Below are 27,478 nucleotides of genomic sequence, written 5' to 3'. Positions count from 1 at the left end.
CTGATCATTCCTCACTGAGAATGGACTGGGTTGGGAGAGAAAATAAAGATTATCTCATTCCAACCTCCACCTTCCACCATCCCAGGTTGCTCCAAGCCCTGTCCAGCCTGGCCTTGGACATTTCCAGGGATGGGACAGCCACAACTTTGGCACTGCAGACCCCTCTCAGTGGCTGCCCCAGAGCATTTTAAAGCACATTTAGGTGCTGATGGCAACAGTGACCAGAATGGTTTGTCTGACCACAGGAGCTCTGTAATATCCACCTTTTCCAAGGATGGAGCCAGTCCAGGTCTTGGCTGCTCTGAATGATGGGTGAATGAAGGTGGTTTCTCGATCCTTCTCCATAAAATAGATTGAAAAGATGAAAGGCTGAAAGCAGGAGTTTGGCCCAAATTCAATTGTTGCTTACCTTAAATTCCACATTTAACTTCCCAACCATTGGAACCTGGGGCTCCCAGGAGTGAGTGTGGTCACCCAGGAGTGTCCCAAGGAGTGTCATCAGGAGAGTCCTGAGCCTGCAGAGGGGAGGGAAGTGCTGCCCTCAGCCTCCCAGATCTCCCAGGTCACATGGAGATGAGTGAGGATTTTTGGAGTGGTTTGCACGTCTTTGGGTGCTGCATCTGGTTTGTGAGTGATGCCAGAGGGGTGGTTCCTGCTGGTTTTTGGGATGTCTCACTCGCATCCCCTCAGACACAGCACTTGGTTGTAAAACGTGCAGCAGGGGAAGCGAGCCTGGCTCCGGTCCTGGTGTGGAGCCTGCCACCTCCTCCTTGCAATCCCTTGTTTTTGCCTTCCCCCTCCTCCTGTCTGCCTTGATCTGAAGGAAAACCCACTCAGCAGAGAGTGCCAGGCTGTGAAATAAACCCACGAGGTGCTGGGAATACTCCAGCTGGGATTTGTTCCCATATGTATCCATATCTATATCATCTACATCTATAAAAAAGGCTAAACTGTGACAGTTGAAATCCTGTGTAGCAGAGCCAGTCTGAAAATTGAGTCTTTAAATCCTTAAATGTGTCATTCCTTGGCTTTCCTGGTGAAAGGGGACCCAGTGTGGCTTTCTGTGACAGAGTCTCCACTGAATTTAATTAAGGTTTTATGGGGGTAATTGTGAGAGACCCTGGATCACTCACTGATTATGAGAAAACACTTCTCATGCCAAAAGAGTGAGGAATGAGACACTTTCCTGGGAACAATGACCCTTTTAATCATTTCTGCTTTGGGGCTGTGGCAGAGGAGCAAGGTCCTGTCCATTACCAGGTCGTGGCAGCTCATGCCAGGGACAGCAGCCAGCTGAGAGTGAAGTAAAATGTGTAAAATTGCTTTGTGCTTCCTCTTAATTGACCCAAAGGAAGTAAAAAGAAAAAAGAAACCCGGGGCAATTAATTTTTAACTGATTTTTTTTATGGTGAGAAATGTAGAGCTTTGGACTGACTAAAACGTCAGGGACTGGATCTAGTTAAGAAAGAGAAAGTGGAAAAGTTTTATTAAGGCTCCTTCAAGGAAAATTTTTTAACATTTAACAGCAAACCAATGTTTGAATGAAAATGAAGTGTTAATGTCTCAGCTGTAATTTAAAATTTTTAGAACTATTTTTGCAGAATCCCAGAATGGTTTGAGTTGGAAGGGACCTTAAAGTTCATCCAGTTCCAGCACCCTGCCATGGTCAGGGACACCTCCCACTATCCCAGGCTGCTCCAAACCCCATCCAGCCTGGCCTTGGACACTTCCAGGGATCCAGGGACAGCCACAGCTGCTCTGGGCACCCTGTGCCAGGGCCTGCCCACCCTCACAGGAAACAACTTCCTCCTAAGCAAAGAATTTTAAGTGATGCATTTGAGTTTTGAGTAACAGCAAAGTTTATCTCATTAAAATGCTAGACCGATTCCTCCCCTTTAAAATTTGCGTTGAGATTTTAGGGGCAAGCAAAAATAATCTGAAATTTTATCTTCCAGTTAGCCTGGAGAAATCCATGGTCCTCCAGCCTGGCCACCTAAATTAAAACTGCAGTTAATTATTCCCATGGATTAATTCTCAAACTGGCTCTTCCATTTCATGAGCAACGTGTCTCACTGCTGGGTGGCTGAGGACAGCACTGGAATCAGTGCCCAGAAGATTCCTGCTTCCAAGAAATGGGGCAGCAGCCACTGGTGCTCCAGATGGAGATGGAGCTTTGATTTGTTGGTCTACAGAGAAGCATTTTTTGGATGGACTTCAGCAGAACCAACCTTGATTTCCACCAGCTTTTCTGTCCAGGCATCTGGGAAAGGGAATGTGGCTCTAAGACACAGGAGAGGAACCAGCACTCGAGGGTTTGAATCATCCCATTGTGAACAGATGAGACCTGCAGGCTCCTGTCTGGGAATTTTGTGGTGGGAGCAATGACCTGTCCTCATGTTTCTCAAATCTGACCCAAAAATTGGGTGACTTTTAATTTTAAATAAAATTTAGCAAAAATCAGACCTATTTCTATTTATTTTTTCCTCCCTAGCCTGATATATTTGAAGTGCCTGGACCCACTTTTCACTCAGTAGCTAACATAAAACATAACTTTTTCTTTTTTTGCTTTCTTTCCCATAGGTTTTTGTCCAAACACACCATATGTGCTCCAACCTTATTTTCCTCCCATCTCTCCTGGACTGCCAGGTGGAGCTGATGGGCTTGAATGGATACAAAAACCTGCCAGGAAAAAGCCTGGCACACCTGTAACCCTGGAACACACCATCTTGGTGCTTCCCCAACGCAGTGAGAGACCAGAGGCAGAAATCAATACAGACAGAGGTTTTATAATTAAAAAATTGTGCATTTTGACAAACAGCTGGCAGTTACACTCATTCCTCTTCCCCCTTAATGCAGAAAATAAATGTCTGGAACCCAGACGTCTGATTTTCTACTGCCACGTGTAATGATCCACTAAGACTGTGCTTGAATTAACCCCTGCTTTTGGCTACCAGACAAGAGCCCAAAGGCAGGCCCACGCTGTACTCCACTCCATTTGAACCTAGAGAGAACCAATCCCCCTTTCCAAGGCATTATTTTAATGGAAAAACCATAATGTCTTTCTTCTGATTGAAAACGCCTCTGAAAATCAACATGTGGGACACAAAACTGATTTATTTTTATGAAAAAAGTAAACAAAGAAGAATTTTAATGAGGTGGGTATTTTTTTTTTTTTCCAAGATGTCCATGGGGAAGTAAGGCTGTTCCTAGTAAACTGAATGGCACCGTGGCTGGTTGTCTTGTCCAGAGGCCAAGTGACAGTCTGGTCACAGCCCAAAATAAACCTTCCTCACCCGGGGAGCACAAGAATCAGCACCCAGGCGTGGTGCTGATGGTATAGATAAAGCTCTGGTGCCTAAAACTCCTTCTTCCTTAGCAGAAAGAAGAGATACTCAGGGAGTTTTGGGGTGGCTGGTTGTCTTGTCCAGAGGCCAAGTGACAGATTGGTCACAACCCAAAATAAACCTTCCTCACCTGGGGAGCACAAGAATCAGCACCCAGGCATGGTGCTGATAAAGCTCTGGTGCCTAAAATTCCTTCTTCCTTAGCAGAAAGAAAAGATACTCAGGGAGCTTTGGGGTGGATGGGGAGGCACCACCCAGGGTTTGTGGGGATGGAGGACTCAGCTCAGAGCCCACAGCCCCACACGTCTGTGAACCCCTTAATTCATCCCTACTGTGCAGACCTGTGGAGGAACACAAATTATCTGTCCTCTCTGCACCAATCTAGAGCTCTTTGTGGAGCTCCAGGTGTGAAAACCTCCTTGCATCCCCTCAGGCACGTCGGATCCTCGCTGGATCGTGGTTCCCGTCGCGTCGCGTTTCAGAACAAAGGCGTGAACCCAGCCCGGAGCCTCCCGGGAGAGGCATCCTGTGGGCTCAGATGGACACACAGCAACTGACACACACACACACAGAGCTCACAGACAGCTACAGGCACATTGACACAGCCACAGCTTCCAGAGCAGTGGGGTTGCTCCTCCTGCTCCTCCCCAGGCCTTGGGCACAGCCAGGTCTGCTCAGCCAAGAGCTGCTCCTGCTCGGGCACATGGGGAGGAGCAGAGTTGGGCTGAGATCCTAGAATGGTTTGGGTTGGACAGGACCATAAAGATCATCTGATTCCAACCCTCCTGCCATGGGTATGGGCACCATGAACAGGATTGTTCCACTCTGACAGGGTCAGGAGCAGGGTGGGCACAGGAGGGAGAACCTGATGGCATCCACGCTTGATTTGCACTGTCTTGGGTGCCAGGTGTCCCAAAATTGCCATGGCAAGACCTCTGGAGTCCCTTGCTGGGCAGCACCAGAGGTCTCTGCCCCCTGTGCCAGGTACAGGCAGCTGTGTGCACTGAAAGGCAAGAAAACACAGCATCCATCTCACATTCTGCTGGGCAGGGAGGGAACCCCCTGTGTTGCTGAAGGTCCAAAGCTCATCACAGCAATTTCTCCCTTTAATTTTAAGTCCCATTTTGAGTTTGTTACCCAAAAGTCACCTTTCTCCTCTTGAAGTCCCTCTCTCAGATGGATGGGTGCTGCTACAGAGGATCCAGGGTTTGCTGGTGCTGCTGTTGGGGGGCGTCAGCCTGGGGATTTCTCTGACAGGAAACATCTTGGGTACAACATTTCCTTGTTTGCAGGGTGAACCGCAGCGTGCCTTGGGGGTGACAACAGGATCCAACAGGATCAATAACGTGTATTGCTCTGGGTATGACTTCCAGAGCACACAGGAGACTTCTGGTCAGCTGGAATCTCTGAATGTGCCCATGGTGAGTCCATCATCGATACCACAGGCAAAATGAAGCTCTAGTGCCCTGGACTCTATGGAGCAATCCAACAAAACATCTTCTCACCACTTCTTGAGGCTGGTACCATTTAACCCACAGTCCTCTGCTTGATGGGAGGGCTCCTTCCCACTGGAAATCAACTTCCCATCTGAAACAGCCCCATGGATCCCACACTTGGAGCAGCAGAGGCTGAGGGCTGGTGCCCAAGGGGACATCCATGGAGGAGAGCAATGTTGCTCCAGCCTGGGAGGAGGGGAAGGGGAAGGGAAGAGGGATTTTGTTTTGTGGCTGATTTTTGACCCCTCCTTGGATTTTTGAGCACAACCACCCACACTGGGCTGCGTCCTGTGGGAGGAAGAGGAGGAGAAGGGGCTTGGCAAAGGAGCTGAGTGCGTGTGTTGGGTCTGGATGCTCTCCAGGCTTCTTCCACGCAGGTCCTGCCTTCCCCACGAGCATCCCCAGGACGTTCCAGTGCCAATCTCCACTCTGCCACCAAGACCAGCTGCAGCTTCCCAGGGAAGCTCTCTCCTCATTGGCCTCTCCTCACCCAGCCATGAGGCAGAGAGAGCCCTCTCCCCTTTCCCATCCTTCCCTCTCCTTCCCCCTCCCCGTTCAGCACAGCGAGAATCGGCGGGAGTTGATGTTCATCTTGGTGACCCCGATGAGCTTGAGGGGCGTGGAGAGGCTGAAGGAGCTGACGAGGGGGAAGTCACAGAAGAGGTCGGCGAGCTCATCCCTCTCCTCCAGCTCGAAGGTGGCATCGTTGAGCATGCGCTGGTGCAGGTGGCACGTCTGCTCAATCTTCAGCTTGTTGATGTCGCTGCGCAGCCGCATCAGCTGCCTGGCCAGCTGCTGGTCCTGCAGGCGCATTTCTGCCTGGAAAGGGGAGGGGAGAGGAGTTTTAGTGGAGAATTTGCTGCCTCCCTGCTTGAGGCTTGTGCCAGATTGCAAGGCAATGTTGGAATATTACCAATATAGCTGGATGGGACGTGCTAGAACTTGTCTGGCCCTTGGTGCTGAACCAAATAGTGGCACTGTGGTGTTTTCACCCCAGAGACACTTTTGGCTAGCTGGATGTGTGGTGTTTTCACCCCAGAGACACTTTTGGCTAGCTGGATGCTGCAGCTGGGTGCATGGAGACAAGTCCAGGTTTGCAGGAGCTCTGGTGGTGGTGGGATGGAGCCTCCTCCCTTAAGAGGGGCCACTCCTCAGGTTTACCTCTGACAGAGAAGCTTTAAGGTGATGGTGAAGGAAAGGAGTCGGTTCTGATGGAGGGTTTGGATCCAGAGCTTTATTCTGGCCCACAGGCCTCTGAATCCAGCAACAGCTCCAACAGAACTCCCCGAACTGAATGGTTGCTGTTCCTTTTAACCCCGGACAGAAGGGGAGGGAAGGGTAGGAAGCCACCAACCAGGTAGAGGAGAGGATGTCTCAAGGGACAAAGGACACCTGGATGGCCCAATGGCCCCCCAGGGGTAGAGGGCATCCTTTGAATCTGCCAATCACTCGACGCCCTTCTGGAATTCCAGGATTGACAGACAGTGCTCAGCAGGGGCCAGGGAGGGAAAGGAGAGATGGCTGACACACCTGGGAGGGAATTATCAGGGGAGTGACCCGGTTTCTGAGGTAAACCCTAAAATCACACTGCAACAAGGCAAGATGTGTTCTATTTGCCATCTGTATGGCAGTTGTGTTTTGTTCATTGGGTAGTTTTCCTTATCTCTTCCACAATCACTCCTCTCTCAGGAAGGGACATGTGCTGATAACAGCTATTGAATGTCACTGCACAATTGATAAGAACTACAGCATCCCATTGGGAGATGTTCCGCCCAAAGGGAGGAGCCAAGCATTCCTACCCAGATATAATCTGGAGATTCTGGAACACCAGCACAGCTTCTCCACTGGATTTCCCAGAGGAACAGCAGCTGCCTCTTTCTTCCACTGGATTTTCAGAGGAAACCTACACCCTTTTACAGGATCCATGCTCCAGCAGAACCACACCTGACACTGCAGGGCTGCAGCCACATTTCCAATGAGACTGCTACCAACACCCTGACCAACAGGGTGTCAGGTTGGGTTCTGACTCTGGCAGTGTTGTTTTAGTTTACTGCATTATTTTTTTTATCCTTTTATTTTCTTCCCTATTAAAGAACTGTTATTCCTGCTCCCATATTTTTTGCCTGAGAGCCCCTTAATTTAAAATTTATAGCAACTCGGAGGTGGGGGGTTCACATTTTCCATTTTAGGGGAGGCTCCTGCCTGCCTTAGCAGGCCCCTGTCTTTCCAAACCAAGACAAGACTGCACAGGATTGTGGAGAATGGAAGGATGTTGAGGTGCTTGAATGTGTCCAGAAAAGGGTGACAAGGTTGGTGAAGAGTCTGGAGCACAAGCCCCTATAAGGAGGAGCTGAGGGGGGCTCAGCCTGGAGAAAAGGAGGCTCAGGGGAGACCTCATCACTCTGCACAACTCCCTAACAGAAGGTGCAGCCAGGTGGGGGTCGGGTTCTTCTCCCAGGGAACTGGCAACAGGATGAGGGAACACAGCCTTAAGCTGCTCCAGAGGAAGTTTAGGCTGGACAGTAGGAAAAAGTTCTTCACAGAAAGAGTGATTGGGCATGGAATGGGCTGCCCAGGGTGGTGAGAGTCACCATCCTGGAGGTGTTTAAAAAAAATGTGCCATGGTCTGGTTGACAAGGCGGTTTTAGGTGTTAGGCTGGACTCAGTCTCAAAGGTCTTTTCCAGCCTAGCTGATTCTGTGAACTCATCTAGAGGTGCTGGATCTGTGAGGGAGACAGGCATCTTCCAAGCCAGCAATGTATCCCAAAAAATACCAGCTCAGGAGGGGGAATTTTTAACAATTGAGAAATTCTGTGCCTGCTCATGTTTTCAGGAGCACCGGGAAAATGGAATTAAAGCTGTGCCAAGGCTGTTGGCTTGGGTATCTGTCAGGCTTCAGAGCCTCCATCTCAACATTAAACAAAGCCCAAATTAATTTTGCTCATAAGGCAGCAGCCACAGGGAGACAGAGCAATTAGAGGTGGAAAGGACCAATTAAAAGAACACCAAATAACTGATCCCCAAATACTCAGCCTGGGTTTCCAGCCTGAATAAATCAGAGCTGGCCCATGACAGAGTCCACTTCCCCTGTGATTTATTTTATCTCAGTGATTTGAAGTGGCTCTCAGGATGGGATCTCCATAGTTTCCCACAGGACAGAGAACTACAACCTCCAAGCTAATGACCTAAGTGTTTTGGAGGTATTTTTTTCCTCCCCTGGCACCTGGCTTGGGAAGGTGGAAGATTCAGAGGTAATGAAGGAAAAAAGGTCTTTTATTAAAAAAAGAAATTCTAGCTCATAATTAAGAAAATTCATTGCCACAGGATGCTGTAGGTAGAGAAGGAAAGAGTGAACACTTGGTGTGGGAATCAGCCTGGCAAACAGGGGAAGGCAGGGCTGGAAAAGCAAAACAAGACAATTCCCACTTCCCACCCCAATTCCCCCCTCACAGAAAAGCAACAAACCCACAAAAGCTACAAAGAAAAGAAGATGTGAAAGAAGCCAAACAGGCTCACCAGAAGGGGCTGGAACAGGATGATCTCAAAGGTCCCTTCCAATTCAGCCAGTTCTAGGACTCTGTGATTCTACATTTTGGGATAAATTTCCCTTTCCTGGATTTTAGCAGCATGGATGTGATCAGACCATATCAGTTTCCCTCCAGGCCTGGAAATGAGCTGCTCAGTTTGTGGGTGCAGATGCAGCTCTGGGGAAAGGGAGTGAATTATTCCTGGCCTGGTGGGTTGTGCATGAAGATGCAGAAGGGAAGCGAGGAAGGAAAATTCCCCTTGAGAGACCTCACAAAGACTCTGATATTCCCACATGAGACCTTTCCATGACCCTTTTCCAAGGGCTGCTGCAAGGATGGTGTGAACCAAAGCAGCCTCAGGGTTGCTTTAGCTTTTGCCATGATCCCTCTTCCTCCAAGCAAGCAGAGAATCCCAGAATGGTTTGGGTTGGAAGAGACCTTAAATCTCATCCAATCCCACCCCCTGCCATGGGCAGGGACACCTTCCACTATCCCAGGCTGCTCCAGGCCCCATCCAGCCTGGCCTTGGACACTTCCAGGGATGAGAACCTGTGCCAGGGCCTCACCACTCTCACAGGGAAGAATTCTTTTCTAAGTTCTAAATCCCTTCAAACCATCAATCCCCCCCAAACCATTCTGTGATTCTCTGACGCTACAGAGGTATCCTGGAGGACCTTGCCTGATGAAATAAGACTCCAGCTTGGCTGTCTGGAGAGGATTAAGTCACCTTTGTACCAATCTCTGAGTGAATCTCTCTCTCTCTCTCTCTCAGGAAATCTCTCTCAAATTGTTGTCATTTACCTTTATCAAAAAACCCCCACTATTTCCTCTCAGACCTCATAACCTGTGCCCCCAGCAGAGCAATGCCACTTGGCAGTTTTTATTCTTCCACCTGAGTTACAATAAAAAAAACAAACCTATTCTGTTGATATTTTGCCCTGTCTCACAACAAATGCTGACATTTTATCAGGAGGGGATCACAGGTGTTATTGAAGTGACCCTGGGTCATTCTTTCTTCTTGGTGTATCAAGTTACCTAAGAAATGCCAACAAAGGCTTTCATTGAATATTTGGAAGAATGTGGGATTAAAAAAGCCTCTGCTGCCAAAAGGCCATTGTGCAGAGAGCTGTGATTTATAGGTGCTTTTTTTTCTCTTGCAAACCAGCTTTACATTTTTTGACTGGCTCTTGTTTTCCCTCTTTTGAGGAATCCATTTGATTTCACACAAGCTGGAAGGCAAAGCCCTCTAGAACATAAAGAGATAAAGAACAAAGCCTGGCAGTGGTTGACTAAAACCATGTGGATGTGGCACTTGGGGACATGGTTTAGTGGCAGCCTTGGCAGTGCTGGGTTAAGAGCTGGACTCAACGATCTTTGAGGGCTTTTCCTTAAGAATTCCATGTTTCTATGAGGGGATGATGTGCACAAGGAGGGGATGGAAGATGGGATGGGGGCTGGCACTGCCTGGGCTCCTTGGAAGGCTGCCTTGTCTTCCCAAGGGCTTGGGAGTTCCTTGCTTGGTGACAGGTCCTGTGGAGGCAGCTGGGCAGAGGGTGGAGCACCAAAGTGGAGCTGCTCTGCAGGGCATGAACTCTCACTCCCCACACTCATCCCTGGGGCTTGGCTTGAGATACAAACCCCCTTCCTGCACCCATGTCCCATTAAACACTGCTCTGTTCAAACCCCCCCCAGAATATTTAGAGGAATTTCAGCCAGAACCAAGAAATCCTCATTCTCCTTCCCTTTCCCACAGGCTCTGCATAAATACTAAAGCCATTCTCCCCATCCCATGCTGAGGACCAAACAATCACTGGAAAGGATGAGTGATGTCCCTGTAAAAGGAGCAAAGTTGTCAGGCCAGCAGAGCTCCACAAAGCTGCCTGGCAATGAATAATGGGATTACAGGGGCCGCACCACGGGGAGCTGTGGGGTTTTTGGTTTGCAGAGTTCACCCAGGAGGTAACTCCACACTCCAGTTTATCCATGTGAGGCAGCAGCAGGATCCCACACATGGGTGCAGCATCCTGGAGAAACCCATGGGGAGCATCCAGCAGAAGCCAGGCTTTGGATTTCCTTTGATCCTCTCATGGCCAGGGCAGGAAGAGCCTTAGGTGTGTCTTGCTGATGAAAACCAACATTTTAACACATTCTGCCCCTCTCTGCACACCCAGCTGTTTCTCACCAGCATGGGTGGGGAATGTTGTTGGAATGGACAGAATGCCAGGTTGAACTTCCCAGGATGGAAGGGGAACCAAACTCAGGTTCTCCCTGGCAGGAAAGCAATTGCTGGATTTAAATACAAAGCTGGACCACCAGATCTTAGGAGCCTAGGGAGGATTTTCTGCTTGGATTGAGCCTCAGAATCTCCCAGGGATGTTTAACAGGGGTAAGGGAGAGAAAGCTCTGGATGTATTCTTTCCTGATTTCCAGTCTAGGTGGCTCATCCTAAATAGCTACAAGCAATTGCCTTCAATTTTGCCTTCAGCAGACAGGAAGAGCAGTAATTTTCCCATTTCCAGCAGCCCATCTTTTCTCTGCATTGCTTTTGGGAGATTTTCAGCAGGTAGCACCTCGAGGCATGGAGATGAGGAGCTCTTTGAGATTTCCCTCTCTTCCCAAAAGAGAAGAATCCCATGGATAATCCCAGTCCCAGCCTGGTCCATGAAGCTCAGGGGGATGGTCTGTGGAGAGGCAGCTGCTCCCACAGGGCCAGCCCTTTTTTATTTCCAAAAGATCAAAAGAAACTGAAATGTCAATTGGCACTTTCCTGAGTGCAAAGGAAAGCACAAAGAAGCACAGGCCACTTGTCAGATCCTTGCCAAACCCTTCAGACACGTCCACGTTGTCTGTGTTTTGGTCTGGGGCTTCTTCAGAGTGCTCAGATGCCACCCTGTCATGGCTAATTTTAGGTGCTCACACCCTTGTGGTGCAACCCACAGCCCCAGATGAGTTATCCCAGCTCTTTCTGGAGTGCCTGGGAGTTCTCCACCACCACCAGGAGAGCTTTCTTTGCCAGCTGGACCATGTTGTGGGTCCCAAATCTCACTCTTTCTCACTGCTGGCTCCCTCTCTCCCCAAAACAGAGTGGCTGCACCCAAACTGACCCTTGGGGACGGTCCTGTTCATAATAATAAATCCTAAACTCTTCCCTAGTTTCAGCAATTTAACAGTAGAGGTCACAGAGTCACACAATGGTTTGGGTGAGAAAGGACCTTAAAACTCATCCTGTTCCACCCCCTGACATGGGCAGGGACACCTCCCACTATCCCAGGTTGCACCAAGCCCTGTCCAGACTGGCCTTGGACACTTCCAGGGGTGGGGACACCACAGCTTCTCTGGGCACCCTGTGCCCTGCCCTCCCCATCCTCATAATGAGGAAATTTGGTGCTGCATTGTTGTTTAAATTCACTCAAGCACTTGTTCAGCCAATATGAGTATCCCAAATGGAAATAACAGCACTTAATATTTAATTTTTAAAAATCTGACCAACAGGACACAGATGCTTTATGATTTCCCAGACATCTGTGTTCCTTTTCAGGTCTTTCCTGCATTCTGGCTCACGCCCCTCAGATTTCACTGCCAAACTGGTGAATTTGAGCTAGAAAACTGATTTTTCCTAAAAGGACAAAGTTAGAACTGTTCTGTCTCTGTTCACAGGGTTGTAATTTAGCCATACTTAGGAGGGAGAGGACTTTGAATGCTTAATTTTATAACTTGTAAAACCTGGAAAATTTCAAAAGCAAAGAGCAAAGTGTGACCCCTCCAGCCCTCGAGTCTGTCACCATCCCTGGGCTGGTGATGGTTTTGCTCTCAGCACAGACGAGGAGCTGCCACACTTGACAGTGCAAAGGCAAACACAAGGGCAGAGAAGAGGCAGGAGGAGCTGGGGAGGGAAATGCTCCAGCCCCGGGGCAGCTCAGCACATGCTGAGAGCTGCAATTTGCTCCTACACCTCCACAGAGCCTCTCAGCACAAAAAACAAGAGCAGTTTGCATGTCTGAATAAATCAGCTTCTCGGGGGCAGGTTCCCAGCAGGGCCCAGCTGAGGCTCTGTGGGTTTGTGTCAGTCCTACAAACCTGGGTCTGGCACGGGTCACCTGAGGTGACAGGCCCAGAAAAGCAGACTTTTGGGTTTGTTCTTGCTGGAATGGCTCTTGAGGTATTAAAAAGTCTTTTTTTCTCAGCTTTGTGCTTGAAGAAGATGTCGGGATTCTCCAGCTCTGGTTTTTAAGGTTGTTTATTTTCTCTTATCTCATACATTTTCTTTTGGACTTGTGGAGGTCTGTCCATCAGGTCAGGTTGAGGCACACTGACTGCTCTCAGGGTGGTGTTATCTTTTTATACTAAAAACTACATGTACTTTATTTACAATAATTTTTTTAGTACTTATTACCAAAGTTAGACAGTTTGTCTTTATCTTAAACTAATTTAAAAGTGTTACTATCACAGCAGAAGATGGAGGACAAGAAGAAGAAAGACAGGACATGCTTAGATTCTTTGATTTTGCTTTTTGAACTTCTATTCTAAAAACTTTAAAATTTTACTTTTTCACTTTGTGATAAATTTACTATCATTTTATTCAAATTTTTATGGCTTGCAACTTTTCCCATAAAGTTGGTAATTGTTTCTATGGGTTAAAATCAAAGGCACAGCTGTCTTTGACTCCATGCCAAGTTTTCTGAGCCCCCTGCCAGGGTTTCAAGCCTTTTAGGGCAGTTAGAGGAATGTCTTGGGTTCTGACAGCAGATGGACAATAAAACCTTGGGTTTTGTCTTTTGCTTCACTTCTCAACATGACCAGCCTGAACCTGGCTGAAGTCAAAGCAGATCAGACCCAGAAGACACAGAGGAAAATTCCTTGCAGTGTCAGATGATGGCTTTTGTGTGGATGGGGAGTGATGAGAGATAGGGCAAGAGGAAATGGCCTCAAATTGCACCGAGGGAGGTTTAAATTGGGTATTAGGAAAACATTTCTTCAGCAAAAGGATTGTCCAGGGCAGTGGAGGAATCCCCATCCCTGGAGGGATTTGAAAGCTGTGGGGATGTGGCTTGGTGACATGGTTTAGCGCTGGCCTTGGCAGCACTGGGGAATGGCTGGACTCAACCTTAAAGGTCTTTCACAACCTAAACCCTTCTATGATAACACCAAATTTACTCTCCTGCCTCTGCTGCTTTTGGCTGGGATAGAGTTAAATCCAAAACTGGGTGGTCCTGTACCAGCTGCCTGATGGGAACAGTCATCAGCATGTGCAAACTCCTGAAGCTCCAAGTGCTTGGCAGGAGCTCCCTGGGACAAGCCAGAACCATTCCAGGGTGAAGCTGTTGAAACAACCCAGCCTGAACAGGCTGGGAGCTGTGCTGAGGGCTGATGGAGCTGCACACTCTGCATTTCACTCCCTAAGGACAGGGCTGCTGCTCTTCCCTGCATGGGAAGAATCTCCACATTCACCAGCTTTTGCCTCTTCATTGGATAGGTGAATCCTACAGAGCCCAAGTAACCACTTTGTGGGATCACAGGATCATGGAAAGGTTTGGGTGGGAATAGACCTTAAAGCTCATCCAGTCCCACCTCCTGCCATGGGCAGGGACACCTTCCACTATCCCAGGCCACTCCAAGCCCTGTCCAGCCTGGCCTTGGACACTTCCAGGGATCCAGGGGCAGCCACAGCTTCTCTGGGTGCCCTCCTCACCCTCACAGGAGGGAATTCCTTCCCAATATCCCATCTAACCCTGACCTCTGGCAGTGGGCAGCCACTGCCCCTTGTCCTGTCCCTCCAGGTCCTTGTCTAAAGTCCCTCTCCATCTTTCTTGTAGGCTCCTTCAGGAACTGGAAGGCCACAATCAGCTCATCCCAAAGCCTTCTCCAGGCTGAACAATCCCAATTCTCTCAGCCTTTCCTCCCAGCAGAGCTGCTCCATCCCTCTGCTCATCCTGGTGCCTCCTCTGGACTCTCTCCAGCAGCTCCAGGTCCTTCCTGTGCTGGGTCAGCTCTGCAGGTGGGGTCTCACCTGAGAGGGGCAGAGAGGCAGAATTCCCCCTCCCCTGCTGCCCACACTGTGGGATCAGCCCAGGATCTGGTTGTTTTCTGGGCTTCACGCTGCTGTGGAGCCTCCCTGATGGCTCTGCTACCACAACATGAGGAAAAAATCTTGTCTTTGTTGGGATCTTTGGAAGCTTGTTCCTTTATTTGACAAGAAACTGCATTTCACTCTTGAAATGTAATGTGAAATGCACCTTTTGGTTCCAGCACCATGTGATGGGATGGCCTGGCTGTGCTCCCTCTGCCTGCTGGCAGCTCTTGCCCACACTCGTGCCTCCAGCTCAGCTATTTCACCCTGTGGTCAGTCAAAAAATTGCTCTGTCTTTTGGGGAAATTGGTCTAAATTACCAGTCACATCCAGATGATACCAGACTGGTATAATTAAGTGGCTGGGAAATGGAAAGTGAGGAACAATTAGGGTTTGCTTGGCCTTTTCTCATCTTTAATTCAAACTTTCAGTTTTTGACAGATGGTGGTTTAGATACCACACCCCAGTCTAAGGGGTAGAGTCAGATTCTGAGACAATTTGTACTTCCATCATGGGCAGAGATTGAAAGAAAACCCCAAATCTTTTAAAATCCAGGGTTCTGAGAAGGAAAATCTGTTTCTTACTCTCTTTGATCATCTTGAGATTCGGGGTTTCCATCAAGTGTGAATTTAAGATTAGACCCAGATTCGGGTCACAGATCTGGAGCTGAGGTTCTCCAGAGCACTGAGGAGTTGTAGGGGATCATCTCAAAGCTGTTCCTAATAGTCCTGAATTCCTTAAATCATGATCCTGAGAAACCAAGTCACCAAAGTGTAATATCCAGAACCACCTCTGTAAATAAATCCTCAGGGGACCAGTGGAGTTGGGAGAATGCAGCAACAGAAAGTTGACAAATCAACATTATCTGAAGCAAAAGCCACAGAGAAATCTTTAAAACTGTTTTTCTTTTTTGTCAGAAGCTTTCCTCAAAGATTTCAGTGCTTCTCAAAAACAAAGTGTCTGCACAGGAACATTTTCACAAGTGTTGGCCACAAGTGATGTCCCAGCCCCTGCTGCAAATATTCCTGCTGGGACTCACAGGCAAAATTCCAACTGGGCAAGAGAAACAAAGCCACATGTCATGAGTCACTTCCAGTGATTTGGGCCAAATAATAAAGAATTTTCATGCCAGTGAAGAGAAGGGAAGTGTGGTTTTGGTGTCTGATTGCTTCTACTCTTGTGAAGAGCACCTGAGCTCAGACTCCAGCTCTGACTTCAGCTGCCCTGACAGGGACATACCCATCTTATCAACCTCCAGAGAATCACAGAACACCCTAAAAGGGAAGGGACCCACAAGGATCATCAAGTCCAACTCCTGGCCCTGCACAAGACAACCCCAAAATCACTGGATGTGCCTGAGAGTGTTTTCCAAACAATTGAGCTCTGTCAGGATTGGTGCATCCACCTGGGAATTATCCCCAGGCTGTGCTGACTCCTGAGCTCAGCTGGGAGCTGGGTCAGGCCCAGGATAAATTTGTGCCAAAAATCAGGATAGCAAAGTGACAGAGAAAAGGTGAATTCCAGCCCTGACTCTGTGGATTTTCCTAGCACAGATTCCTAGAAAAAACAAAGGATTTTTGTCCTCTCCTTCTCTGTGAAATATCCAGCACATAAAAACCAGAAATAAACAGATGTGTGAGACAGGGCCCAGGGCTGGGCTGGGGGGATGACTGAAATGTGGACTGGGTTTGAATCAAGAAATAACAACAGAGGATGGGCCTGGAAGAGCCAGGTGTGGAAAACAAAATGAGTGATGGAAAATTCAACAAGTGATGGAAAACACAATGAGTGACTGTTGCCTTTCCACCTGGGGCTGAAGGCAGGTAGCAACAAGGAGTTTCCCCACTCTTTCATTTTTATGCCTCTTGAAAATTTGTGCTAACAGGGACAGGCAATCACTCACCAGCTCCTTCCTGAGCCACGTCAGAGCTTCGTCGATGCTCTCAAAGCCACCTATCCTCCCCGAGGTGACAGTCCCCTTGTCCTGGGCAGGGCTCCCATTGAGGTGCAGCTGCACCTTCCTCATGGGCACAGTCTCCCCTGGGCTCTTTTTGGCCTTGGTGGCCTCGTCCTCCCTGTCTCCCTCGGCCTGGGGGCTCTTCCAAGCCTGCTCCTCCAGCTTTGCCTTCCATTCCAAGTAGGAAGGGCGCCTGGTCTCCAGTCTCAGCTTCTCTGTCAATGCCTTGAGGGTTCTCAGGTGATCATCTGGAGGAGGAACCCCCCCAGAGCCAGCATCCATGCTGTCCAGAGCCTCTTCTATTTGGATTTGGGGCACAGCCATCCTCTCTGGCAGTCCAAAGGCATAGAGGTGGGCTGGGAAGGACCAGGGATGGAGATGAGAACCCTCAAGGTTTGACCGGGGTGTCACGAGGTGTTCAGCACAGCTCCCTGGAGGACAGCTGAGGTGTGGGCCCCTCCTCAAGCACCAAACCAGCCTTGGATGAACACCTAGAAGAAAAAAAAAGGATTAGTTTTGAGAAGGAAAAGGGAGTGAGGAAAGAGAGACAGCTCCTGTGAGGGTTTTGGGAGAGGCTCAGTGCCAAGGTGCTGCAGGGGAGGGTGACCTCACCTCGGTTATCTGAGTGCTCTGGGGCAGGAACAGACAGGCTCTGGCTTTTAGCAAAGCTCTGGTTACCTACACCTCCAATCTTAACTCAAGGGGCTACAGAAGGGTGGCCAAGGAGGCCAGGACACATTCCCAGAGCCCAAAGTCCTCTGGAGACAGCAGTGGCTGCTGCTGGATGTTGGGATGTCTGGTTTTGCTGATTTTCTGCCTGGCAAACCCACATTTCCCCATCTGGGCAAATCAGGTCCAGATGAAATAGGACAACCTGAAAGAGGGGAAGTTTGGATTAAATATTAGGGAGAAATCCTTCCCTGTGAGGGTGGGGAGGGCCTGGCACAGGTTGCCCAGAGAAGCTGTGGCTGCCCCTGGATCCCTGGCAGTGTCCAAGGTCAGGCTGGATGAGGCTTGGAGCAACCTGGGATAGTGGGAGGTGTCCCTGCCCATGACAGGGGGTGGAATCTTTAAGGTCCCTTCCAACACAAACCATTCTGGAAACCCAAACTTCTCCCAAGAGTTTGAGTCAAAAGGAGAACTGGGAAAAGGGATTTATTCTTCCCCACACCACACTTTAAGATCCAGTTTAAGATCTGGGTTTGCCAAAGCTGCAGCCTGAGGACTCAGTCCCATCCTGGCCCAGTGGCTCCAGTCAGGAACGTGGTCCCCGCCAGGTGAGGAACTAACCTGGGGTGCTGGCATGGTCTGGGCTCAGATACCCAGGGAGGCTTGGACTTGTGGTTTCCATCATTGGCCATGTCCAGTTTGTCCAGTGGGAATGGTCCCTTGTAAACACCCTTAGGAGCAGCAGCACAGAGAAGCCAGGAGCTTCCTCCCCGCTTCTCCTCCTGTCATGGGAGCTGTGCCCAAAGCTGGTCTGACAAACCCTGGGACCTGGAGGGGCAGAGAACTCCTCAAGAGTTAAGCTCAGGCAGCTTCTGTACTCATTTGCCAGCAGGATCAGATAGGAGACATTCTCAAGGTCGTGTGCTCATCTATAGCTGAGCTAGGAATAGATCCAGAGCTCTCCTCTGAACGTCAGGCACAAAACAAAATACTTCTCTGCCTGCCTGGTGAGGTGCCTGGAAAACCAGGCAGGATGTGTGCAGCTTCCTAGAGTTACTCAGCCATTCTTGTCCCTGCCATTCCCCCAGAGGCACGTGCAGCTCTGAAATCCAGACCATAATTACGCCTCTCCAGCCTTTTCAGTGAGAAGATTCAATTTGAAATAAACACTGAGTGAGAGCAAGACTTATCCCAACAATTGTGTGGGGGGGCACATGAGCTGAAGGAGGAGTTGAGAGCGTACACACAGACAGTGTGGGGGTGGAGGATTACTCATGTTGTGGTCTCCTTCCTGCTCTTATTTATGTTAATGAGAGTTTTACAGGGAGAGGGAGCACACACAGACACTCTGGCAGGTTGGAGCCAACAGCTCTCGTGCCTGGAACAGCAACAATTTTCCTTTTTTCTGTTGAAAAAGAGAGGGGAGAGCAGTGAGCTGCCCTGGTGGAAGAGTTCTCTGCAGGGCTCAGAGCATGTCGATGAATTTACCTTTCCTCCTGCTCCAGCCTCCCCAAATCAATAAAGAAAAACAAGTAATGACTCTAAAGACCTCATTTCTGAGCTTTTTTCTCCATCCTATGAGACCTCTGTGCAGATTGCTGAGGGTGGCCCAAACCCAGCAGCCCCAGAATCTGCTGCAGTTCCACACTGGATTTGCTAATCCCCAGCAAAGATCATATTTTTATCATTTTCTGAATGCCACAGCTCCAAAACAGAGCCCCACACAAACTCTTTTGTCCTGTTTTTCAGCGTGTATGGAATCCTCAGGGTGGCAATGGCCCCTGGTATTTGAGCCCTGGGCACAGCTCAGTTAACATTTAGAGCACTGGACCATGAAAACAGAACAGCAGCTTGGAGCATCCCCTTTGTCACAACCCTGCTGCCATCTCCCCCTCCCTGTCACCACAACTCCCAGAAGTTTTGGAGGGGATTTGGTTTTTCTGCCCTAAAAGCAGCATTGATTCAGCCCATCCTTCACTTTCTCTCTGGTGTAACATGAAAAGTCTCAATCCCTCTGCAGGGACACCCCCTAAATTGTCAGCATTCCCCAGCCTGTCCAAACTCCAAAGTGACAGAAGGGAGCCACCTCTAATTTCCTATCAATACCTTGGACTTGGATCAAAGACCTGCTGTGGAGAAAGAGAGCTGAAAGTTGTAAGTGTGAGAAAAATGCCCTTGTGCTGTAACACAAACCCTGAGAGTTACCAAATTCCCAGGAACAAACCTGCCTCTGGCTCAAATCCACATCCTCCCAGTCTCCCTGCCCTAGGCTTGGCTCCCCCTGGGCTGGCCTGTGAGAGGGGATTTAAGTGTTTAATCCTTGATTTGTCTTATTATCACACCTGCCACAGGGAGTTTGTGCCACTCTTAATTAGGGGTAAAGAGTTCAGCCCCAAAACAGGGGGAGGATGTGCTCACACCTCACTAAGAACTTCTGCTCAAGGATGAATCCTGAAAGCACAGAGCACAACAGGCCACTGAGACAATAACAAAAAACCCCTTTAACTTCATTCTGGTGTTAGATTTCTACTGGAGAAATCAACTGACCTACCCCAAGGGATCAGCAGAAGAACCAGCCTGGGATGGAGAAATAACAGGAATGTTAAAGTGGGACTTCAACAATTAGCCAAGGAGGAGCTGTGGAAAGCAAATTATTCTTCTTCCTTCGCTGTTCCTGGTGGACTGTGGATTCTTGTAACACCATTTCTTATTGCAGAGGAGCAGCAGTGGCTGCAGGAGTCTGTGTTAGAGGAATTCTGCTCCTCTGGAGGCTGGGAGGACAAAAAAGCCTCGATAGGAGACAAAACCTCAGCTGACAGAAGCCCTTTTGTCACACACACACCACGGGTGACACTTCTGGCATGGAGCAAACAGGGCAGAGGCAATGCTTCAGCCTGTGAATGACCCTCAAAAAGCACCTCAGCCCCTCTGTGCCTCAGTTTCCTTCTCACTGGGAAGTCAGTCTGTGCAACTGGCCTTCAGGAAAAATGCTCTGAGGGTTTTCAGAGATGTACAGAATTCACCTCTGATTTATCCAGGTCTCACCTGGGTGCTCATGCTCTCGCTCCAGTGGGTGCAGGGACACCCCCCCATGATCCATGGAGTTTGGGATGTGCTTCCCCTGGCCATTTGCTCTGAAGGTTTGCACACGGATCACCCAGATAAGCCCTGGAGTAAATCTGAGCTGCCAGCATGACCATCCAGCTCTGCAGCTCCCAGCAGCAGAGGAGGACCCTGAGCCTGGAAAGGTGGGGTGGAGGAACACTGAGGTGGAGTGAGAGGTGGGGGACAGTGCCTGGTGTGCAGGGAGAGCTGTGTTTGCCTCCCTCCATGCACAGCAATGACACAGGGATGGGGTGGGGGTGACTGACCCCCCTGGGGGTCTCTGACCCCTCCCTGGGTTTCTGCTGCAGGTTGGGAGAGGGGCAGAGAGGAGGAGATGCCTGTGAGAAGGGGTTGCCATAGCAATGGAGTATGGCTGAGGGAGGATGGATGTTCCAGAGCATCCTCAGGGCAGTAGAGACTCAGAGGCCTCAGGAATGGGGTGAGGGAAGGAGAGACCCATCAGGATCAACACTGCAGCTCCCTGGAGCTGCTGGATCCCTTTCAGGGTGGTTGCACATCACTCATTCCCTTCCCCATGCCAGAATGAGCTCTGTCAGGAGAGGAGCTGCTGTGCTGTGTGGATTTGGTGAGCTGGGGGCTTCCTCACCCTGCCAGAGCCCCCCCATCCTGCTGGCTCTGCCCAAGGGCCCTGCAGAGGTGGAGAACAAATCCCTGGGCCCCCCACTGACCCCGAGGAGAGCTGTTTTCCTTGGATTTTATTATTCAGTGTTTACCCACCCAATCCTTTTCTGTAGCAGCTGAAATCCTCTCCTGCAGAAAAGCAGCCTGATCCCAAAGTGACCTTCAGCTTCCCTCCCTTCCAAAGGACAAAACCCCAGCACTGTCTGAAAAGCTGTCTGATCCTGAGGAGCCAGGACATGCTCTAGGGCTGGAATTGGTGCTGTCAGGATCAGATGCTCTCTGCCTGCTCAGGATGGTTGGGACAGGATGGAAAGGGCTCTGCCCATGCTGGAGGAGCCATGGCAGAGCCCTCAGTGACACTGAGCATGGTGCCCATGGAGACCTTCTGGCCACGCTCCTGTCTGTGAGCTTGTTTCTTTCTCCATGGAAAAATGACAGCACTGATGGGACCAAAATGGGCATTACAAGCATAATGTGGACATGGAATTCACAGAAAAATGGGGAAAAGGGAAAAAGAGAAAAAGAGGGGCTTTCCATTCACATATGACCTGGAGCAAGATGAGGGTTTGCTCCAGCACATCCTTCTGCCCAAATGGCCTCCAGAAAGAGCCCTGAACACTGCAAGGGAGGAGGGGAGGGCAGTGGGGGCTGCAGAAAATCCATCAGAGGAGTGGAGGGATGCAGAGATGGCTGCCCCAGCCCTGGCATTGTCCAAGGCCAGGCTGGACAGGGCTTGGAGCAACCTGGCATAGTAGAAGGTGGATGAGCTTTATGGAAGGGACCTCCCTCCCAGCCCAAACCATTTTGTGATTCTGTGAGATTAGAGGGGACCAGTTTGCACTCCCTGCCCCAAGGCACTTCTCCCTGGCTGATTTCCAGCATCACAGGCAGAGTCAGAACCTGTTTCAGTAAACACATCTGCACCTTCCTGCCTGACTCCACCTCATCCCTCCTGCGTCCCCCACACAGCTTCTAGCAGGGTCCTGGTGAGGCAGCAGGGCTGAGGCTGCTGCCTGCTTCAGAGGGACCCTTGCAGCTCCATTTTCAGACCGGTTAGGCTCCCCTGGATCAGCAGATTTCCAGGCTTTGTGTGGAAATCCTTGGCATTCCAGCAAACCAGTCTTCCAGTCGGCTGGAAGTGGCTGCAAACCGGGGAGCTGAACGGGGTCAGTGCTTACAACCCACCAGCCCAAACCAGGTGGGATTCCTCTCAGGAGGACAAGGATTAAGGAGCAGAAGCAAAGGCAAGTTTTCAGGCTCTTGGTGAAGTCACCATGTCCACCTTCAGTGTGTTCTGAGCTCTGTAGAGCCATGGATTATGGGCAAGGGTTTCATCTCCATTCTCTGCCCCAGGCTGCAGGCAGGTTTTGGAGCTAAATTTGGAGGTGGCACAGCCACCCTGTTCCCAGAGGTGCCCCCAAAGGATCTGTGGCTTGGCACAGCTGGTTGTTCCCCCTTTTTCCCCACTGCCACCCCAGGCACGGCCACGTTTCATTACCCTGCCCCTGTGCCCAGGGTTATGAAAGGGGCTGGGATTCCTTGGGAATGAGCCAGGGCAGGCTGAGAAATGCTCTCTTCCCAGGAGACTAGCACGGGGAGCTATTTTTCCCCCAGATGCAGCATGCGAGGGTGTGTTTTCAGAAAGAAAAAAAAAACCAACCCAACCTTTTTGTTTTGTTTTGTTGAGCTCCAATCTGCTCAGCACCCAGCTCAGCCCCTGCAGGGACAACACCAGGGTCACTGGAGACCCCCAGGCTCCAAGTTAACACGATCAGGGGAGTGGGGTCAGCCCCTCGGTGACCCCCTAATCCCCTTTACATGCCCCCTGTCCCATCCAATTATCCAAACCATGATCATCCAACCCCTGTCCCCAGACCTGTCTTCTCCCAGTGCTGAGCTGCTCTGTAGCATTTAATACCATTCAAGATCAGCTGGTTGCAAACAGACCCTCCTCTCCCTCCCCCCAGAAGGGCTACGCTGCTCTGAGGCTGATTATTTTTATTTATTTTTTTTTCTCTCTTTTTCCCTGCAGTGTCTCTGCTACATTTGCAAACACCTAATGGCTGCGGGGCTGTTGCAAGCCCAGAGCCCGGCAGAAGCCGGATTCCTCCCGTTCTGGTGGATTTTTGTGGTGTACAGACCCCCCCCCCCCCCCCCATGAAGGATAGGGGGTGGAATTTAATGGGCATTCGAAAGCAGAGAAGCGCTGGGATGCAAAAACCCAGCAGCATCTCCCGTGTGCTGAAATGATGGCTGGCACAGTGCAAACTCACGGCAGCCAAAACAAGCTCGTTCCCGCTGGAAAGTGGGGAATTCCTGGGGTACAGGGGACGAGCAGACAAAGCCAGAGGGATCGGGCTCCTCGCTGGAAGCCAGGAACTTGCTTTCCATCCATTCCCACCTCCCCTCCCGCCTCTGCTGAGATCTCCGATGTAGGAAAGCTCCGGATTGTGGAATAACAGGGGGAGCATCGCAGGGAAACAGGGAGGGATGTCCTTAAAGAGGTGCCTGTGGTGGGAGAGCCCTGTGGCTGTGGGATGGGGATGCTGCACACCCCGGGGTGTTCGGGCACAAACACTCGTGCTGCAAGCTGGCGCTATTATTTTAACAATTAGCCCCAGGCTGTTATAAAGGGCTCTGAAGAAGTTCTGTCTGTTATTTTGTTGGGTTTTTTTCCCCCTTCTCGGTGTAAACGTGAGCTGCGAGGGCCAGACCCGAGCAGGTGGAAACCTGCTCTGCTCAGCACAGAGGTTTTTTTGTTTTTTTTGATTCAAAAACCAGAGGTAACAGGGTTTTTTTTTGGTTTTTTTTTTTTTTTTGATTCAAAAAACCAGAGGTAGCTACGCCCTGCGAGGCTCATCCCACCATGTCTGCACTGCACAACCCCACCAACCTTTCCAGGTTCGGGAAGGTTTCCAGGGCTCCCGAACATCTCAGGCTGGGGGCAGAGGGAGCAACAGGTGATGGTCCCGAAACCCGGGCAGCCTCTCCCCTGTCACACCTCACCCAGCGAGGAAAAATCCTCCTGGAGAGGGTGAGGAGCCCCACGCTGCTCCCAGCTGAGAGAAAAGCCACAAACAGCACGGGGAAAGGAGGATTCAGACATTCCCAGTCAATGGGGAGCCATCTCCAGGGAATGTCGGCGGGGCAGGGGGGGACGCTTTGCAAACCCCCCAGCAGAACCGGCTCGCCAGACCCCGCTGCGGTCCCCATCGCCCCTCTCTGCTGCTCCTGGGGTCCCCCGCAGCCCCCGTGCTGGGTTCCCCAGGGTGGCTCTGTCCCCCCCAAGCCACCACCAGCACCAAAACTTACCGGGGCTGGAGTCAGGCTGGGGATTATTGCACGGACATCTCGGCTCCCTCCTTGCACCTCGGGTCCCCAACTTGGTGTTTGCAGAGCGGTGTCACCAGTGCCTCCTCCTGGAGTCTGTCTCATCCTCCTCCTCCTCTGTGTCTCGCTCCAGCAATCTGTGCGTGTGGTGGTTGGTTTGTTGTTTTTTGCCTTTTTTTTTTTTTTTCATTTAGGGGATTCTTTTTTTTTTTTTCTTCCTTTTTTTTTTCTTTCCCCAGCGGTTGCGTCAGGGCTGTTGCCTGGAGACAGGCGAGCTATTCCAGTTTGAGCTTTTCAGCGCCGATTTCCTCTCTCTCTCTCTCTTTCATTCATACCACCAAGCCCTGAACCTACCTCCCACCAAGCAATAACCCTGGAGAGACCTGGAAGGGAGGAGGAGCTGCACAGCCCGGGTCCTAAACATCCTCCGGCACCCAGGAGAGGGAGGAACATCCGCGATGCTTTCGGCGTGGAGAGCAGGGATGGAGCGGTCCAGAGGAGGGCAGGTACCCTCAAGGCTTGCAGGAGATGCCCGAAGGAATCTGTGGCTCTTCCCGACACCAACCTGCTGCTGTCCCCATGCTGATGGTGTTTCTTAGCATGGATATCAGCCCCACCACAAAGAGTTTGGGGTCTTCTGGCATTCGGGAGAGCTTTGGGATGACGTTTTCCAGGTTCCGACAGGGATTTTGCAAGGATACATCAGCATCTCTGGGAAGCCCCAGGGAGGTGCTTCCTTGGCTGGTACCATCCATCCCCAGGCAGAAACAAGCTTAGGAACCAGCCTGTGCCTGAATTTTGTGCTGGGGAAGCTCCTGTTGCTTCCGCAGCTGCCCCAGAGGGGCTGGGAACAATTTTAGCTGCTTCTGAGGAGGGACAGAGAGAGGCAGTGCCCCGGGACAGAGGGGGTTTCCTTCCTTCCTTCCTTCCTTCCTTCCTTCCTTCCTTCCTTCCTTCCTTCCTTCCTTCCTTCCTTCCTTCCTTCCTTCCTTCCTTCCTTCCTTCCTTCCTTCCTTCCTTCCTTCCTTCCTTCCTTCCTTCCTTCCGCCACTTCCGCCACTTCCGCCACTTCCGCCACTTCCGCCACTTCCGCCACTTCCTTCCTTCCGCCACTTCCTTCCGCCACTTCCTTCCGCCACTTCCTTCCTTCCACCACTTCCTTCCTTCCTTCCACCTTGGCCATCAACCCCCAACCACCCAGGCCCCTTCCCCCATTCCCAGATTCAGCTTTTTTTCTGAGAGAAACCCCTTCACAGCCTTTTTATTCCTTTTTCTTTACCCTTCCCTTCTCCTGCCTGATCCATCCTCCCTGTCCCCCGAGGGCAACAGGGAGATTTACAGCCCCCTCCTGAGCTCCAGCATGGGAGGGCTGGGATTTCCCACCTCCCTTTGAATGCCAGGGGTACTCCAGACCCCCACAGGAATTTAGAGGCTGTGCCTGCACAGGATTTGGAAATGTGGAGTGCAGAGAAGGGGGTTGTCCTGGATGCAGCAATGCATATTCGGAATGAACAGCAGCATTTCCACATTTCTGATGAAAATGCAAATTTTTTTCAATTTTTTTTTTTTTTTTTTGCTTTGCCAGCATCTATTTTTTGTCAGATTTCAGATCTGCATATGCAAAGTCAGCCTGGTGATCAGCTCTCACTGTGCTGCAGGGAGGCACCTGAAGGCTGATGATGATGGAGAGGCACCAAGGGAGATGGAAGAGCTCTTGGCTGCCTGTTAAAACTGTCTGATAAAGACCTGCAGGAGCTTTTAGCAGCAAAAGGAATCCCAGAATCCCAAGAGGGGTCAGGTTGGAAGGGATCACAGTGGGTCAGCTGGTCCAGCTTCCCCATCCCAGGGCACAGGGTTGTGTCCAGATCATTCTGGAATATCCTCATTGAGGAGACTCCACTCCCCCTCTGGACTATTTGTCCAGTGCTCAGTCACTGCCCAGAAAAGTTATTCCTCATGTCCAGGTGGAACTTCCTGGGCATCAGTTCCTGCCCATTCCTGTTTTCCTGTTGCTGAGGCCCACAGAGCAGAGCCTGGTCCATCAGGCAGATGGAGGTTCAACATTTTCAGCAAGATCTCATCCAAATCAAAACTGAGTCTGTGCCCATGAACCAAGCAGCACCAGGGAACAGACAGGCACAGGGTGGAACAGCCCCTGGCCTGGTTTTGGTGTGGGATGAGCAATCCCAGGACATGGCTTGGGAATGACCACAACTGGGGCCCCTTCCTGACAAACAAGTTGGATTCAGCCACCCAGATTTGATAGCCAGGAGCTTTGAATCACAGGGACATGGCCAGACAGGGTCAGCTGGCCTCAGGGCCAGCAGGTCTAGCAGGGGGAGTTCACAGCAGAGGTGTTGCTCCCAGGGCTGGATGTCTGTCTGTCTGTCTCCTCACAGGAACAGACCACACACTGTCACCCGCTCCCTCTTCTGTAAATGTTTATTTTTAATTCAGTTGCGTAATGGATTTCAAATGAGCTGCCATAAGATAGCAGTGAAAGGCTGCAGCCACATCCCTCTGAAGCCAGTCCATGGCTTTGAATGTTTTTTGGCCTGGATGTATCTTGGATAAATTGTCTTCATCCAAAAAACACCGGTGGGGAGCTGCTGAAGAAGAGTGGTGCTCACACTGGTGATGCTCTAACACCAACCACCTGCAATGGACACCTGAAATTAGTCAAAATAAACCTGTGAAATACCACTGCTGTCCACACCTATGGCTCAGCATTTTCTCAGACACAAGGAATCCTTTCTGCTGCCCACAAGGATTCTGATTCCCACAAGGAATCCTTTCTGCTCCAGAGACTGTCAATTCCAACAGCATCCCTGGGCACAGGAGCTTTCCCAGAGGACTCCTGAATCCTTGGGAACACACAGATCCAAGCCTCAGGTTTTGCTGGGATGAGGTTTTGCAAAGCCCAGGCTGGAAATTCCTTGCTGTAGTAGTAGTTTGTAGAATCATGGAAGGGTTTAGGTTGGAAGGGACCTTAAAAATCCTCTCATTCCACCCCCTGCCATGGGCAGGGACACCTTCCACTGTCCCAGGTTGCTCCAAGCCCCATCCAACCTGGCCTGGGACACTTCCAGGGATGGGGCAGCCAGACTTCCTTGGGATGCCCTGTGCTGATCTGAACAGCACAAACTCTGTAAGGTGCCTTAGAGCCCCCTAAATCTTACCTGAACTTTCTGAGCTACCTCTTACCACCCAAAATGAGCAGAAATGGCCATTCCTTTATCACAACAGCAGCAGCTCAACTCAGTTTGGATTTGAACCTTCTGCTTCTTGCCCTTTCTGCTGGATTTGGGTGGTTTCTCCCTGCAGGTATCCTGCCAACAAAG

General features: G+C 50.4%; 1 protein-coding gene across 1 annotated transcript; it reads right to left on the bottom strand.

Annotated features, from left to right (window-relative positions):
- Positions 1-2,766: 2,766 nt before the first annotated feature.
- Positions 2,767-24,710, bottom strand: FAM167A (family with sequence similarity 167 member A). Its single transcript, XM_066547610.1, has 3 exons — positions 24,120-24,710; positions 16,338-16,882; positions 2,767-5,659 (listed from the first exon to the last, which is right to left on the bottom strand). Exons 2-3 carry the CDS (start codon positions 16,713-16,715, stop codon positions 5,396-5,398), a joined length of 642 nt encoding a protein of 213 aa, XP_066403707.1. The 5' UTR covers positions 16,716-16,882; positions 24,120-24,710; the 3' UTR covers positions 2,767-5,395.
- Positions 24,711-27,478: the final 2,768 nt, after the last annotated feature.

The sequence above is a fragment of the Molothrus aeneus genome, chromosome 3, assembly GCF_037042795.1.
Source record: "Molothrus aeneus isolate 106 chromosome 3, BPBGC_Maene_1.0, whole genome shotgun sequence".
In the NCBI taxonomy this organism is placed as follows: Eukaryota; Metazoa; Chordata; class Aves; order Passeriformes; family Icteridae; genus Molothrus; species Molothrus aeneus.
The sequence above is the reverse complement of the archived record's forward strand: the minus strand, read 5'-3'. Positions and strand labels throughout refer to the sequence as shown.

Coding starts and splice junctions, on each gene's coding strand:
- FAM167A (XM_066547610.1), bottom strand. CDS start 16,715: ATGGCTGTGCCCCAAATCCAAATAGAAGAGGCTCTGGACAGCATGGAT. Junction 5,660..16,337: donor CGTGGCTCAGGAAGGAGCTG/GTGAGTGATTGC, acceptor TCCCCTTTCCAG/GCAGAAATGCGCCTGCAGGA.